The sequence below is a fragment of the Somniosus microcephalus genome, chromosome 3, assembly GCF_052327205.1.
Source record: "Somniosus microcephalus isolate GS21.2 chromosome 3, FLI_Smic_1.0, whole genome shotgun sequence".
NCBI lineage: Eukaryota > Metazoa > Chordata > Chondrichthyes > Squaliformes > Somniosidae > Somniosus > Somniosus microcephalus.
In genome coordinates this window covers 290,608,301-290,622,271 of record NC_140989.1, presented here as the reverse complement: position 1 = coordinate 290,622,271, position 13,971 = coordinate 290,608,301, and the positions used below count along the sequence as shown (strand labels likewise).

Genomic DNA, 13,971 nt, shown 5'->3' with positions numbered 1-13,971 from the left:
CTAGGCAACAGAAGGCACGGCCACCAATGGTTGAGCGATTAAAATCGGGGATGCTCAAGAGGCCAGAATAAGAGGAGCGCAGATATCTCGGGGTTGTGGGGCTGGAGGAGATTAGAGATAGGAAGGGGCGAGGCCATGGAGGGATTTGAAAACAAGGATGAGAATTTTGAAATCGAGGTGTTGCTTAACTGGGAGCCAGTGTAAGTCAGCGAGCACAAGGGAGATGTGTGAACGGGACTTGGTGCGAGCTAGGACACTGGCAGTTGAGTTTTGGATAAACTCAAGTTTATGTAGGGTAGAATGTGGGCGACCAGCCAAGAGCACATTGGAATAGACAAGTCTAGAGGTAACAAAAGCATCGATCAGGGTTTCAGCAGCGGATGAGCTGAGGCAAGGGCGGAGACGGACGATGTTACGGAGGTGGAAATAGGCAGTCTTAGTTATGCTGCGGATATGTGGTCGGAAGCTCGTTCAGGGTCAAATATGTCACCATGGTTGCGAACAATGTGGTTCAGCCTCAGACAGATGTTAGGTAGAGGGATGGAGTCAGTAGCTAGGGAACGGAGTTTGTGGCAGGGACCGAAAACAATGGCTTCAGTTTTCCCAATATTTAATTGGAGAAAGTTTCTGCTCATCCAGAACTGGATGTCTGACGAGCAGTCTGACAATTTAGAGACTGGGGAGGGGTTGAGGGAAGTGGTGATGAGGTAAAGTTGGGTGTTGTCAGCGTACATATGGAAACTGACACGGATGATATCGCCAAGGGGCAGCATGTAGATGAGAAATGGGAGGGGGCCAAGGATAGATCCTTGGGGGGGACACCAGAGGTGGTAACGCGGGAGCAGGAAGAGAAGCCATTGCAGGTGATTCTCTGGCTACGATTAGATAGATAAGAATGGAACCAGGTGAGTGCAGTCCCACCCAGCTGGACGACGATGGAGAGGCGTTGGAGGAGGATGGAGTGGTCAACCGTGTCAAAGGCTGCAGACAAGTCAAGAAGGATGAGGAGGGCTAGTTTACCGTTGTCACAGTCACAAAGGATGTCATTTGTGACTTTGAGAGCTGTTTCGGTACTGTGGCAAAAGCGGAAACCTGATTGGAGGTATTCAAACATGGAGTTGCGGGAAAGATGGGCACGGATTTGGGAGGCGACAACACGCTCAAGGACTTTGGAGAGGAAAGGGTGGTTGGCGATGGGACAGTAGATTGCAGGGACGGAGAGGTCAAGGGTTGGTTTTTTGAAGAGGGGGTGCTGACTGCAGATTTGAGGGAGAGGGGGACAGTACCTGAGGAGAGAACACCGTTAACAATGCCAGCTAACATGGGAGCCAGAAAAGAAAGTTGGGTGGTCAGCATTTTGGTGGGAATAGGGTCAAGGCAGCAGGAAGTGGGGCTCATGGACAAGATGAGCGCGGAGAGGTTATGAGGGGAGATCGGAGAGAAACTGGAGAAAGATATGAGTTCAGGGCTAGGGCAGTGGGGGAGGGTGGGGGGGGGGGAGCCTTAGAAGAAGCTAGGGGAAGGAAGGGAAGTGGCAGGGGCAGCTGAATGGATGGTCTCAATCTTGGAGACAAAGAAGTCCATGAGCTCCTCACACTTGTCAGAGGTGAGGGTGGAGGAGATGGGAGCGGGGTTTAAGAAGACAGTTAGCAGTGGCGAATAGAAGCCGGGGTTTATCTTTGTATTCCAGAATGATTCTGGAATAGTGAGCAATTTTGGCAGACAAGAGCAGGACCCGATAATTACAATAGGCATGAGGAGGGAACAATTAAAATTTGAACATTCAAAATGAGAATTGTGACATTGTGTTAATCCGCCTCTACATGCCTTTCAATATATTCAATCACTTCATTCTTCTCCACCAGCTTTCCACCGTTCTCTACGTCCTTAATATTGCCCTTTAATTACTCCATTCCTGCATGTCCCAATGTAGCTAGCACTATCTTTTATGATGGTATCTCTTCCTGTGCGCACAGGCGCCTCTAGTATACCCCAAAGTTCCATCTTTGGGTCCCCACCCGCATTCCTCATCTACATGCTTCCTCTCACTGATCCTATCCATAAGTATGCATTCAGTTTCCATGTGTATACTGATGACACACAGCTCTATGACTGTAGCTGTGTTGTCCATCTGCCTGTCAAACATCAAGACCTGGAAGAGCCAGAACTTTGTCCAACTCAATGCTGGCAATCGCAAAGCCATTCTATTCCGTTACCACCAGAAGCTTGGCACACTTGGTTACTGTTGGGGGGAAATTGATCAGGACTCTGAATATCTATCCATTTAATCGCACCAGGTATGCATGCCAGGTGAAAATGGGCTCTGGTTGGATACTGATAATCCCACAATAAAATTTTGCTCTGAAGTTCAAGGTCCTGGAGGCTTTCCACCTGTTAAATGTAAATCACTGTACAGTAAAGGAGTATAGGAAAGAAAATAATCTCCATTGCTGACACAACAATCTACCAATAGATTATAGGCAGTTAGTATGAGTAGCAGAATAGATGGCTTACACCAATAGCTGTAGTGTAGCTTCCATTTTAATACTCTGATTGCCTGTAATGACATTGAACATTTTTTCTGTTTAATTTACTTCGCTATCCCGGACTTAACGTTAACTTTTGTGTCTTGTATTTGACCAAATGTGTCTCTTCGTTTTAGCTGCCCAACATTTTGAGGCACATTAGTCAACATTAAGGCTTGCTCTCTTGCCCCAAGGTGACGGTTGTACTTCAGTTGGCAAAATATTATAACAACTTTGTTTTATCTCTGTAAATTGCAATCCTGTTTAGTGATGTCATTTTTATGTTTACATGGTTATGTGTAGCAATAGTACATGTTCATTGAATGTACTTCATTGAATCTTTGCTTAGCTGATCAAATATTTGGAGAATATTTATTTTTTAGGAGGCAGGCACTAGAAGAAAAAATAGATTTTAGAAATAAAGTGTGTGTGTGTGTGCTGTTCCCATTGACGGAAGGGTCGAGAACCAGAGGACACAAATTAAGGTGCTGGCAGAAGAACCAAAGGTGACATGAGGGGAAACTTTTTTACACAGCAAGTGGTTAGGATCTGGGATGCACTACCTGAAAGGGTGGTGGAGGCAGATTCAATCGTGGCTTTCAAAAAGGGAAAAAGATTTGCAGGGCTACGGGGAGAGGGCAGGGGAGTGGGACTAGCTGACGTGCTCTTGTAGAGAGCCAGCACTGGCTCGACGGGCCAAGTGGTCTCCATCTGTGTTGTAACCATTCTATTATATTTTCTTTTCTTCTATTTGCATATTGGCTGTAAGGCCCTCAGCTGGAGAGCATAAAAAGCACAAGGGTTCCTCACTCAGCTGCAATCTGATATGTTTGCAAGTATGGGTGAGGATGGGAACAGGGTCATCACAGCAGAGCCTAAGTTAAAAAGCTTGCTGGCAATCATTGCCTAGGTTCATACATGAAGACTGGCTATTTAATCCCCAAGAGGCTATCAGTGCTTACGGAACCATATTGCTAATATAAAGCAGCTAGTGCAGTTATGAACAGAGAATGGCCCATAGCCTCCGAGTGAGCTCGGAAAGAGAGGTTATTTTAAAGTGTGTTTTTAATAATGTTTTCTGCGCCGCCCCCGCCAACAGCCCTAGCAATTCTGAATGTCAGGAACATTACTAGGGTACAAATGACAGGAAATTATTTTCATGTCTTTGGAATATGTATGCCCATATTAAAACAGATTTATTGTTTGCCTGAACTCACTTCTGTTAGAAAATCCCAGAAGTGACGGGGATAAGGAAGAAGTCATTGGAGCAGCTACCGAGGAATTTCCTGCACCAAACTGTGGGGAGCCAGTGTAACTGAAGTGGGAAATACAAGCCAGTATGTGTAGATTTGAGAGATATGGGAGCAGATTTTACTCTTTGTACTTTGCATTAAACTGTCACCCACGTGGAACGCAGAGAGGAAAATTGAGCAGGGGTATTTCCCATCCAATAATTTTTATACCCAAGTGCAAAAGACAAAACTCTGCTCCATGATGTATAATCTAAATCTATAAAGATTCAAGTACCTGAGATGATTGCCCAGATTTAGATTTTCTGGTATAAGAAGCATTTCCATGACTGATTACTGCAGTGATAGTGTTGATCTCTTATCCTGGAACTCTCCCCTTCTGAGAGGACACCTTGGCCACAAAATTCAGCTCCGTAGTGCCTGTCATGGCTGAATAGCTGGCAGTATGTGCAAGCTGTGAGATGTGGGAGGGAGGCTTGCAGCAATGCTAAGTGGGTAAGGTGAAGCTATAAATGTGAGGTATGAGGATTGATTGAGATTGTTGGTAGGTGAGTGATGGGCATGTGGTTCATTGAGCAGTGTGTGAGGCTGGTGGTGCAATTGGTGGGATATGGTATTTGAAGATGAATTCACTGACCTTGACCACTCGTGTAAGATCATTGAACTTCTTGCGGCACTGCAACCAGGTCCTTGGAGCTTGACTCCTGGGATTGACTGCCACAGCTATCTACTCCCACTGCCTTCGCAGAGTTTGTCTGGAGGGCCTCCTGTCCCCCTGTAGATAGAGGACATCTCTCCACCTTCTCCACCAAGGCTTGCAGTGCAGCGTCAGAGAACCTTGGAGCATACTCTCTTCCCCTGTTGTGCCATAATTCACTCTTCCTGCTCAGACTCTCTTCCCTAGCCACTTCCAGCACCTGCTTCAGCCAGAATGCACCTCCCATTAAGAGGCGCAGGCTGGCTTTAAGTAGTGTAGGCTAGCTTTAAGTGGTGTGAGCCTCGCACAATCTTGGGCTCCCTGCTGAGGTGTGCGGCCACTCAACAGCACGGTTAGCGCTGGCTGCACGCAGCAATCGTGTAAATTAGGCAGCACGAAGTTGGCGTGCTGCCTGCATCGGAAGCAACAGGCACGGGTTAATCGCACATCGCATCGTCGGCTATCCAATTTGGCCCCCGTTGTGTTGATCCTTTCTGCCTTGTCATGGGTCTCCAGCTCCTTGACTCAGAATATTACAGATCATGAGAGTCAGTCTTTTGTAATTTTGGAAATATTATGGTATATACACGTTGCACCACTACTGTTTGAAAACTTTGTGGATCATTTTTCAGTAAGTTGTTGAAAACTTACCAAAAACAGTGAGTGCAGACTTCACTTTTTAAGGAAGTTTTGTTAAATTTTCAGACTTCTGTGGTTTGCCCAAATTATTGCTTCAACTTTATGCGTATGTTTCAGTAGTATGTAAAAAAAATTATAGCATTTCCTGGAATATTGAACCACACAGTCATAAACTACTGCCAATTAGGAGTAATGCTTTGAACTAAACTGGCATCGATCTCTAGAAGCTCTGACTGTGAATGTTGAAACATCAAAGACGTTTGCATGTATTACTGCTAACTTGTTGCATTTCAGTTGAAAACTAAACACCCGCTTGCTGATTTAAAAAATATTTACAGACAATGTTTTAAAAATCTGTCATTTGGTAAAATAAAATTAAACCATAGTATTCAATTTAAACTACTTTTTCTGCTTCAGCTACTTTTCCATAAAAGCCTTCGAGGGAAAATATTTATTTGGGACACCAGACAAGCACATGGAAAATAGCAACAGTTCATGCACGGGGTGCACCATCTCTGTACATGTGAAAACTGCCTGTCTTAAAGGGACAGGCATATCGTAGCACAAAGTGATCCAAATATTCTCAAATTTGCAGATAAACCTTGAATGGTCCGTCAGTCTTTCCTTCCTCATTAAAATTGACAGGCTTTCAAAATACAAACTTAACATTTCTAATCACGGTTTCTCGATTTGCCTTGTCTTCTCTGCTGCTCTTTGGTCAGCCGTGGCTCAGTTGGTAGCACTCTCGCCTCGGAGTCAGAAGGTTGTGGGTTCAAGTCCCACTCCAGAGACTTGAGCATAAAAACCTAGGCTGACACTCCAGTGCAATACTGAGAGTGTGCCGTCTTTCAGATGAGATGTTAACCAAGACCTCATCTGCTCTCTCGGGTAGACGTAAAATATCCCATGGCACTATTTTGAAGACGACCAGGGGAGTTATCCCCAGTGTCCTGGCCAATATTTATCCCTCATTCAACATCACTAAAACCAAGTATCTGGTCATTAGCACGTTGCTGTTTGTGGGAGCTCGCTGTGCACAGATTGGCTGCCATGTTTCCTACATTGCAACAGTGACTACACTTCAAAAATGCTTCATTGGCTGTAAAGCACTTTGGGACATCCTGAGGTTGTGAAAGGCGCTATGTAAATGCAAGTCTTTCTCTCTTTTCAACCTTGGTAATGTCCCACAGATAAGACTTCGCCCTTGATCACGGTTTCTCAAATTTAAAAAAAAGTTTGGTTCTGTTTGATTTCCCGTTCATCACACACAAAAAGCGAATGAAAAGCCAGTAATCCTAGTTCTTCACTTTCAGTGTTGCACAAAAATGCACTGAAGCGTGACATTGTCAAATTCATGGTTATGACACAACTCTTACTGGAGTAGAGATGAATAGATTATTCCCCTTTTTCAGATGTGATCAATATAACTGCATACATGGTCATTCTTAAATACTTTCAAATTGAAATAGAAAGTAGTGTAGCGGTTCGTGTAGATCGCCACTAAATAAGAGAGTTTGACTTCGACGAACTATTAACAAGTTGTTTATTTACAGGAACAGACTAATTACATCAAGTAAGATGTCCTGTGGGGAGCGTGATGACGTCATCGCGTTTGTGTTGTGACGTCATCACGTTGTTCGCGTTTCCCGCGCTTAGGGCATCACGTGATGCGCGTCGTCACGTTTGCCCGCGCCTGGGGCAGTCACGTGACCGCGTCGTGCCGTTGAGGCCGAGGTCGCGAGGCCGGGCTGTGCCGGTGCTTGCCGCGGGAGCGGAAGATCGCGTCGCTCCCGTCAGCTGGCCGGTGAGGCCGAAGACCCTAGGCCGGGCTGTGCCGGCGGCCGTCCTAGAAGGCCGAGTCGGACCGGCGGCCGCCGCACGCACGTCACGTCGTACGTGACGTGACGTCATCACATTAGGGTGAATTTTAAAGGGGCAACGACCCCAACAGGTAAGTTAAAGGGAATTATGTGTCTTTATGTAAGGTACAACCGGTGGTACCGCCACAGTAGAAAGGAATTGCTGTATACCAACACCTTGCAAAGGAATTTACCATTGAGAACAAAGCTGGTTTAATTTTGATCCTCCACATTCACTGATGCTGAAATTGTTTACATTTTACAGGATTTTCACTGCAACGTCACTGAAAAACAACAGTTGCTTCTCAGAACCAAGCCAGGTATGTTTTACAAACGTAATGTGCTATATGTTCTGTTTTTAAATTAAATCTCATTGTGCTTCTACTGTCTCACATTATACACTACTATATACCCTTTGGTGTAGGTTTTAACTTTCAAAATATCATCAAAAATGGCTAGCACAAACAGCATAGCACAAGCAAAAAGGACAGTTCAACAGCTTAAAAAAGAGGCCAATATTGAAAGGATAAAGGTAAGGAATTTGAACTTTGTAGTAATTGCATGGGGCTTTGTTATTTTGTTGTAAATGAAAATAAGTCTGCTGCAGGGTTTGTCATTTTTCAAACAAATGAAACTGATGAAGTGTTGCATTGCAACTGGTGAGTAAGTCAGGTGTTTGAGCACAGCTCAGAAAAGCCTTGTTTGCATTTTAACTGCAAATTCAGACAGTAAGTTTGTAGGTTTCACAAAATCATAAAGGAACTGGGCAATTGTTCATTGATTTAATACTTCCATTATACTTAAGCTTACAGGACTACTGCACGCATACAACACAATTTACCCAAACTCCTGTACTGCTTTATTTATTTTTTGGCAAGTTTTACCCTTTTCACCCCTCCTCTCCTGAAGGCGTTGACACTTCCTGGGGTATGGTTCTACTGGTGTCAACATTACTCTGTTACCTCATCCAAGTGGCTATTCCTCATGGGTGAGGTTAGACGAGTGTTAGCAAATTGTTGTGTTTTGGACAGCATCTCAGCTAAGCACAGTTCTGGCTGATTTGCTCCCCACAGACCTAGAGGCAGTGAAACCAGCTGCTGCCTCGGATGCGATTAGCTAACTCAACACAAACTGGGAATCAAATCTGGTGCGTTCTAGTGTTTATGGTTTGTTCTGTTTTATTCTGATAGCCATGCAGGAGGCATTGTTAAGTAAATGCATTTGCTTTCTTCCAGCTGCAGCTTTGCTGTGACTATTGAAAATGGTAATAAAAATCAGCCTGAGGTCACCTCTTAAAAGAGTGGCCTCATTTTTTACAGTACTGTTAAGGTCATTACAGTGTATGGGGAATTACACTGTAATGCAGTTCTGTGGCTGCAGTAAACAACTTTCAAATTGTACTGGCACTCACCCCAAACATGCAACACGGTGTTGCATAGGCAATAATTAGAATTATAGGCCTGGAATTTCCTTGTATTTTTTGCTGGTAAATATGGCATACGTAGTGCCAATTTTTAGCAAGGAAACGCGCTTGAAAGTAACTTCTGCCGCTTTTGCGCTGAAAGATCACTTCGTGCTCGTTCCCTTGCTCTTTTAGCCACTTTCCACCAGCTGTCCAGCGAAACCCTGTATCACTCATGTCCATAGCTCAACCCCTTCTCCTCCCACCCCCGCCCCCCCCCCCCAGCCCCCATCCAGTGGTGCAACTAACATGAGTTTCGTGCTTTAATGCCACCAATGTGCTGCTGTAGATTTACACATGAATATGATTTCAGTGTAGCTGAGGAGCTTGAGCACTGAAGAGTCCCCTAACTCTTTTTGCTGTATTTTGGTAGTTTGCTTGCAAAATTCCTAGTAACGTCATCTGCAAATATGGGGTCATGTTCCACATGTACACTGGTAACTGTCTCAGACTGTTTGCAACCGTGGGATCCTATTTGACCACAAGCTCAGCTTCTGACCCCACATCCTCCCCATCACTTTCCAGGCTAGGTGTAGCTGCAATAACACTCAAGAAGCTCGACATCATCCAGGACAATGCAGTCCTCTTGATTGGTACCTTATCCACTTGCTAAAACATCCACCATCGGCATATCATGGCTGCAGTGTGCACTATCTACACAACTTCAGCAACTGGCCAAGGCTTCTTAGGCAGCACCTCCCAAAACCACAACCACAAAACCACTACCCAGGACAAGGGCAGCAGGTGCATGGGAACACCATCATCTCCAAGGGAATACCATTATCTCCAAATTCCCCTCCAAGTCACACCATCCAGTCTTGGACATATGTGACCGTTCTTTCATTGTCACTGGGACAAAACCCTGGAGCTCTCTACTTTACAGCCTTGTGGGAGCACCTTCATCACATGGACTGCAGTGGTTCAAGAAGAAGGCCCACTACCACCTTCTCAGGGCAACTAGGGATGGGCAATAGTTGCTGGCCTTTCCCACATCTCGTGCATTAATTTTTTTAATTGAGAGGAGTTCAAGGGTTGGGCCAAGGTATGATCTTTGCTTGGTAGTGGAGGGAGAGAGCCAACGCGCTCTCTGCTCAGTGATGGGGAGGTAGGGCTGGCTGTGTATTCTGCTCAATGATGTGGGGGGTGCAATCTATTAATGGTTGAGCTTTGGCCCAATCCCTGTTTGCAGGGAGAGGTTTGTGTTGTCTGATATCTCTACTCAGTGGAGGTGGTAATCCCTGTTCATTGGGGGGGCCTGGTTAATGCGATGTGGTTCAGTGCTGTGTTTCATTGGAGGTATTATCCGTTCTGTTCCAGGTCACTGGTGCTGTCATTCCACATTTGCTGTTCTTGCCTCTGCAATCTCTGACTTCTCAATGTGGGTCAGGTCTACATCTTCTCCATGATTGAGGGCTTTATTGGAAATGTTGTCATTGGCTATCTTTATCCCTACTACAGACCGTTTCTGCTTTTTCAGTTTGTTGTTGCGATCTTTGGCTGTCGCCAGTGGGAAATGGCCATTATTTCTGTTCAATGGGGAGGGGCTTCTGGGATCTCTGCTCTACGTGGCTAATTTCCACATTCATTCAGTGTTTTTCTGAAAATTAGGATGTGCACTGCTCCATTGGATGGTCAGGCACTTAGCGACTTATGCTCAAACGACCGCTTTATTCTTAATTACTGACCGCCATATCTCCATCTCGTGATCCTTCCATTTGGCTTGATGTTCCTATTCCTTTATGTGGACTCATTTGGAAACTATCTGGCTGAGCTTTCAGAGCCATGTACTTATTTTCATTGACTTCTGATTTTTTTTTACATTCTGTTTACCGATTTAAGACAGCACCCATTGCTTTAAGGATTCTTTACAGTTTCTGTGATGCTGAAATTATGCATTTCCAAAGAAAATAAAAACTGACAGCTAATTAAATCATGGATGTCACAATTTTAGGTCATACTGCATTGTTCTTAATTAGTCACATTACATTAAGAACATAAGAAATAGGAGCAGGAGTAGGCCATTCGGCCCTTCGAGCCTGCTCCACCATTCAATAAATCATGTCTGATCTTCTGCCTCAATTCCATTCACCGGCCTTATCACCATATCCCTTGATGCCCTTACTAGTCAGAAATCTATCGACTTCTGTTTTGAATATACCCAATGATTGAGCCTCCACAGCCCTCTGGGGTAGAGAATTCCAAAGATTCACCACCCTCTGTGTGAAGAAATTTCTTCTCATCTCAGTCCTGAATGGCCTACCCTTTATCCTGAGGCTGTGGCCCTGGTTCTAGACTCCCCAGCCAAGGGAAACATTCTCCCAGCATCCACCCTATCAAGCCCTGTAATAATTTTGTATGCTTCAATGAGATCCCCTCTCATTCTTCTTGTTTACTCAATCTCTTCTCATACGACAGTCCCGCCATCCCAGGAATCAATCTCATGAACCTTCGTTGCACTCCCTCTATAGCAAGTATATCCTTCCTTAGGTAAGGAGACCAAAATTGTACACGGTACTCCAGGTGTGGTCTCACCAAGGCCCTATATAATTGGAGTAAGACTTCTTTACTCCTGCACTCAAATCCTCTTGTAATGAAGGCCAGCATACCATTTGCCTTCCTAATGGCTTGCTGCACCAGCACATTCACTTTCAGTGACTCATGTACAAGGACACCCAGGTCCCTTTGCACATCTGCATTCCCCAATCTTTCACCATTTAGGAAATACTCTGCCTTTCTGTTTTTTCTACCAATGTGGATAACTTCACATTTATCCATATTATATTCCATCTGCCATGTTCTCGCCCACTCACTGAGCCTGTCGAGATCCCCTTGAAGCCTCTTCACAACTGACACTGCCACCTAGCTTTGTGTCATCAGCAAATTTGGAAATGTTACATTGGAAATGCCCCCTTATCTAAATCAATGATCTAGATTGTGAATAGCTGGGGCCCAAGCACCGATCCTTGTGGTACCCCACTAGTCACAGCCTGCCATCCTGAAAAAGACCCGTTTATCCCTACTCTTTGTTTTCTGTCTGTTAACCAATTCTCAATCCATGCCAGTATATTACCCCCAATTCCATGTGCCCTAATTTTGATCACCAACCTCTTGTGTGGGACCTTATCGAAGGCCTTCTGAAAATCCAGATACACCACATCTACCGGTTCCCCTTTGTCTACTCCACTAGTTACATCCTCAAAGAACTCCAATAGGTTTGTCAAACAGGATTTCTCTTTCATAAATCCATGTTGACTCTGCCCAATCTTGCTATTAGTTTCTAAGTGCCCAGTTATTGCATCCTTTATAATAGATTCCAGCATTTTCCCAACTACTGATGTGAGGCTAACAGGTCTGTAGTTCCCCGTTTTCTCTCTCCCTCCTTTCTTAAATAGCGGGGTTACATTTGCTATCCTCCAATCAGCAGGAACCGTTCCAGAATCTATAGAATTTTGGAAGTTGACAACCAATGCGTCCACTATCCCAATGGCGACTTCTTTTAAAACCCTAGGATGTAGGTCATCCGGTCCTTGGGATTATCGACTTTTAGTCCCATTAATTTTGCTAGTACTGTTTTTTTTACTAATAATTTCTTTTAAGTTCCTCATTCTCGCTACACGCTTGGTTTTCTCGTATTTCTGAAGTTTTTTGTGTCTTCCTCCGTGAAGACAGAAACAAAGTATTTATTTAATTTCTCTGCCATTTCCTCATTCCCCATTATAAATTCTCCCGTCTCTGACTATAAAGGACCTACATTTACCTTTGCCAGTCTTTTCCTTTTCACATACCTATAGAAGCTTTTACAATCCGTTTTTATATTTTTTGCTAGTTTGTGCTCATATTCTATTTTCCCTTTCTTTATCAATTTCTTGGTTCCCCTTTGCTGATTTCTAAAAGATCCCAATCCTCAGGCTGACCGCTTTTTCTGGCAACTTTATAAGCTTCCTCCTTTGACTTAATACCAGCTTTAATTTCTTTTGTTGGCCATGGTTGGATCACTTTTCCTTTTGGGTTTTTATGTCCTAGAGGAATATATGTTTGTTGCAAATTATGCATTATTTCCTTGAATGTTAGCCATTGTATGTCCACCTTCATACCTTTTTAGTGTAGTCTCCCAATCGACCATGGCCAACTTGTCCCTCATACCCTTGTAATTTCCTCTGTTTAGATTGAAGACCTTAGTTTCAGATTGGACTACATCACTCTCAAACTTAATGTAAAATTCAATCATATTGGGCCAGAAATTCCAGAACGGGGCTTGCAGCGCGTGCAAGCCCCGTATTTGCACTTACCCCGCGCTCCTGCCAATCAGCTCCAGGGACGCCTGCACTTCCAGAAACTGAAACAAGAATCCCGGGCAGCCAGCGCGGACCCAGGAGCGTGCAGTGTAAGTGAGACACGCCCCTTGAGGTCTCAGTTTCACTGGACACGCCCCCAATGTTTCTGTCAAGTTGCTTTGCTTTTTTACATGCAAAGCAGCAGTTTAAATAGGTTTTTGGAAGTTTTTTCAAGATTTTGGTAACTTTTATAAAAAAAATTAAATGTTTACATTATTTTGAGTAATCTGAAGTAGTTTTAAAGAGAATTAAAGCAATTTAAAGACTTTTAAAAGCCCTAAAAGAATTTTTTTAATTCCATTTATTTATTTAGCAATGTCGTCGTCATACGTGTCTTCACACGGTTCCCTTTGGGGAACTGTATGAAGTGGTGGAAGGATTTATGGCCGTGATTAACGCTCATTCCCTGACCGTAACCATCTTTGAACCAGCCATTAGGGCGGTTAGTCCTATGGCGGGAGGGTTTTACGGGCTCCCACAAGCTATACAAGGAGGGGGGGCCACCCACACCCACAGACGCAAATATCCCACTGGATGTCAACCCAGAATTTAGAGCCGGAGCTCCGACTCCACTTGCCGGGACTGTCTGGAGCGGGGTTCGAAACCCTACCCTGATCTGGCCCAGCGGCGGGGATCCTACCGCTATGACAAACGCCCAATCCGATTAGCAACGTGAAATGGCAGCATAGGGCTCCAGTCACGGGGAGGGAAAAGGCGCAGGAAACGTATGGGTGTCACCTTTTGTGCGGAGTGGGCCTTTTGCGTAGCAGTAAGCATCCCCTCCGCTGGGCCAGAAGGAGTAGGGTTTTGAACCCCACTCCAGACAGTCCCGGCAAGTGGAGTCGGTGCTCCAACTTTAAATTCTGGGTGGACATCCAGCGGGATACTTGCGTCCGTGGGTGTTGGTGGGCCCCCCCCCCCCCCTCAGATGGGTTGTGGGAGCCCGTAAAACCCTCCCGCCATAGGACTAACCACCCTAATGGCTGGTTCAAAGATGGTTACGGTCACGGAATGAGCGTTAATCACGGCCATAAATCCTTCCACCACTTCATACTGTTCCCCAAAGGGAACAGTGTGAGGATACGTCCGATGATGACCTCTTGCGCAATGCACCTCCTTGGACCCTCAGTCGCAGATGCGAGGGGGCAAGTCGTGCAAGTGTTAAATTTTTTATTTTATTGACATGTAAAATGTTGGCCCAATAA

The 13,971-nt window shown here is 44.8% G+C and overlaps 1 protein-coding gene across 5 annotated transcripts in view; it reads left to right on the top strand.

Annotated features, from left to right (window-relative positions):
* Positions 1-13,971, top strand: part of LOC147122054 (guanine nucleotide-binding protein G(I)/G(S)/G(O) subunit gamma-12-like) — a 186,909-nt gene that overhangs the window by 155,654 nt on the left and 17,284 nt on the right. For all 5 annotated transcript variants that reach the window (XM_085982748.1, XM_085982750.1, XM_085982749.1 and 2 more), the window contains 2 exons: positions 7,236-7,290; positions 7,395-7,502. In XM_085982748.1, the coding sequence (XP_085838874.1) occupies positions 7,422-7,502 (81 nt within the window). In that variant the 5' untranslated portion in view covers positions 7,236-7,290; positions 7,395-7,421. The remainder of the gene's footprint in view (positions 1-7,235; positions 7,291-7,394; positions 7,503-13,971) is intronic.